Source organism: Laccaria bicolor, genomic scaffold (assembly GCF_000143565.1).
Source record: "Laccaria bicolor S238N-H82 LACBIscaffold_2 genomic scaffold, whole genome shotgun sequence".
NCBI lineage: Eukaryota > Fungi > Basidiomycota > Agaricomycetes > Agaricales > Hydnangiaceae > Laccaria > Laccaria bicolor.
In genome coordinates, this window is record NW_001889873.1 from 1,729,704 (window position 1) to 1,732,595 (window position 2,892).

At 41.1% G+C, this 2,892-nt stretch overlaps 1 protein-coding gene across 1 annotated transcript in view; it reads left to right on the top strand.

Moving 5' to 3' along the window:
• The window catches only part of LACBIDRAFT_321926 (uncharacterized protein), a gene marked incomplete at both ends in the record, with an annotated part of 8,323 nt that extends 6,709 nt beyond the window's left edge, over positions 1-1,614 (top strand). Inside the window, 6 exons of the mRNA XM_001874645.1 lie at positions 36-113; positions 160-392; positions 443-1,021; positions 1,071-1,195; positions 1,229-1,491; positions 1,539-1,614. Of these exons, the coding sequence (XP_001874680.1) occupies positions 36-113; positions 160-392; positions 443-1,021; positions 1,071-1,195; positions 1,229-1,491; positions 1,539-1,614 (1,354 nt within the window). The remainder of the gene's footprint in view (positions 1-35; positions 114-159; positions 393-442; positions 1,022-1,070; positions 1,196-1,228; positions 1,492-1,538) is intronic.
• Between the last annotated feature and the right edge of the window lie 1,278 nt (positions 1,615-2,892).

Genomic DNA, 2,892 nt, shown 5'->3' on the forward strand with positions numbered 1-2,892 from the left:
AAAACTCTCTTCAATTGACTTCTACATGGATGAAGATGGTTTTCTCTCTCTGGGAAGCCAAAGGATATCAAGTATGACTTTGAGGCTGTTGTTCTTCGGCCTGGTGATGAACTGTGAGTGTTGTGTTGATAATCATGGCATTATCTCATGATATTGCAGTCATATGCTGCCCAATTCTGCACATTGGGTATATGGCATAGATGATGTGATTGCACAGGGCGGCCATTACTATTCCTCTTATCTTATGCAGGAGACTCTGCAAGGCATTGTACATGCCTTTGTTCTCAACAAGTTCTTGACGAACACGGAGCATATTCCCTCTCGTCACCTATTGCGGAGGATCCTGATCTTCTACCAAGTTGGCCTCATTGAGGGTGCCATCTCTGAAGACGGTGAGATTCGCCCCTCATTGTTTATACCTTTGACTCATTTCCACTTGCAGATCCTGCATTGGTTCATCTACCTAACGTCGAGACAATGGAGGGCGTGCTTAACATCATCTGTCTTGCAGTCCTGATTATACTTGGCAACGTCCTGGATTTTAGGACTTACAGCACTCCAAATCAAGGGGAAGATGATGAAGCCTCTCCTACCCAAAGAACATTGATGGACACCGGTGACATCAATGCCATTCCCAACAATGAACGAATCGCGTATTGCTATGCTCGTGGTGTTGCTTTACACATCCTCAAATGGCTCCGTTCATGCGCCACTTTCACTGGCCCACCAGATGGTCTTGCCGATGATCTGATATCTCTTTTTTTTGTGCAGATTTTGGCCAGTCTATCAGACTACAAAAGCCTTGCTGAAGCAAAGACTTATGGCGGAGTTCCCCATTGCACCTCCCATTTGCTCAGCAAACAGATCGCCAATGTTCTTGAGGTAGATCCGATTCTGAAGGCTGCTTGGGTGCATAAAGAACGTGTTCCTTCGCACTCTCTCGGCCTCAAGGAGGAGGAGAAGTATAACGTTGAATGGCGGCGTGATTGGGAACGCACATCATGGAGAGCCCCATCTGTTGGTGAGTAATGTATGGTTATTGTCTTTTGCAGGTACTTATTAATATTTAGATTTTACTCTTGCAGGGCAGACGCCTTTTGATATCAAGTACTTTGAGGCCACTAAGCTGCGGATTAACTCTGAGAACGCCAACATGATTGTTGATGTTGTCAAACCTCCACGCAAGAAAGCAAAAGTGGAATAATGTTCTATACACCGTCGTCTTTAGCTCTTGTTATATGCCATGTGCACCTTGTACAATATTCTCACCATCATCTTGCAATCAATATCGCTCATTGCTATTCTTCTTTTCAAAATTTGTGAACCTAAATACTTTGCATCCAAGCTTGTCATTGTTTGGCAGCATAGTAGCAGTCGAACTTCCTTTGCAAACTATGTGTGCGGTATGATGCCCTCTATTACACAGATTTCCATCCAAACAGATAGTGTAATACTTTCGCATTGTGAAATTAATGTGGAGGACTTGGCAAGGTGAGTTTCAATATTCAATTTATACTTTTGACTCTAATGTTCTCAAGAAGCGACTACACAGAAACAGACGATGATGGGTCTAGAGCATCTGAAAGTGGCTCAGATAATGAGCAAGAGTTATAAATGTTAAATTTGTGTACTCCCTCGCAGATTTTTCTCTAGACAAGTTGAGCTAAGTGCGATGCGCTGAGTGCTATTGCTGAATCACATGTCCGTGTAAATTCAAGTCATGTGATTGTTCAACTTTCAAATATTTGAACAACAACTGCCAATATTCTTTGTCCTCCATCGACTATGCATCCATATCGGTGGACTCTGTTGCTACTTACCATCATCCCTCTGCTCCTTACAATCTATCCCGTTGATATAAACATAGAATCCAAAGCAATTTGCCAAGGATTGATAGTGGTTGGAAACAACCCGAGCCGTCATGCACCCATAATAGAGATTGGAAACAATCCAAGCCTGCTGGCACATGTTGACTATGTCAACGACATTGAGATACACTTGACTATGCAGAGAGATTGGGAAATATATGTTCAGGCTATGACAAACTCTGTCATTGCTGATGAAATTCGAGAACTAAAAGTAAAAGTAACTTGCATTATTCATTCACTATTTGGTTTCACGTTAGAATACCTGTGCAGTCAAATACCAGCCTTGGTATACTATAGTGCAATTGTATATTCCTTATCTGTTAACTATGCCATTAAGCTCTGCATTTTGCTTGCACTTCGGTTTTCAAGACACTGTACTTTCCGTCATGTATATGCAAATAAACTTTGCTTGTTTCAAGAGCATCTCTCATTTTCACTACCTGCACTATTTGTTCAACATCGATTTGTTGTGCATCTGTCCTCTTTTATTCTTATTTCAAAAATAATTCAATATACAATGGCCTATACATTTATCTCTTTCTCATCCATCTCCAACTGGTATGGCTATGAACTATTGTTGACAAATAGAGTTTCAGCTATCCAAGCCTCCACCATAAACGAACCTTATCTTCATTCTATTAAACATTGGTATGGGTATGGGTGCCCTTGTCAAGCAACGATGGCAGTTGTGCCTTCCATTCAATATGGGGGTGGAAAGATTAGCACAAACTTGAGTGAAATAAAAGAATACATCACTCCATACAGTCTAGAGCTACAGAATGCAACCTCGGTTAATTATAAATACATTGGCCAGTTTGTGCTTCAAGCTGCTCAGGCTGAGTTACGTAAAAACCCTGAACTGCTTATATGTTATATGCCATTAGAATTATTAAAGGGAAAAATATCATTGGTTCAAGCAAAATCCATTGCAAAGATGCACAATGTTACAATATCAAGCAAATCTCCAGTTGCAGAGGTCTTGGAGGTTTTATCAGCACATATGTGTTCCTCACGATGTTCTCAA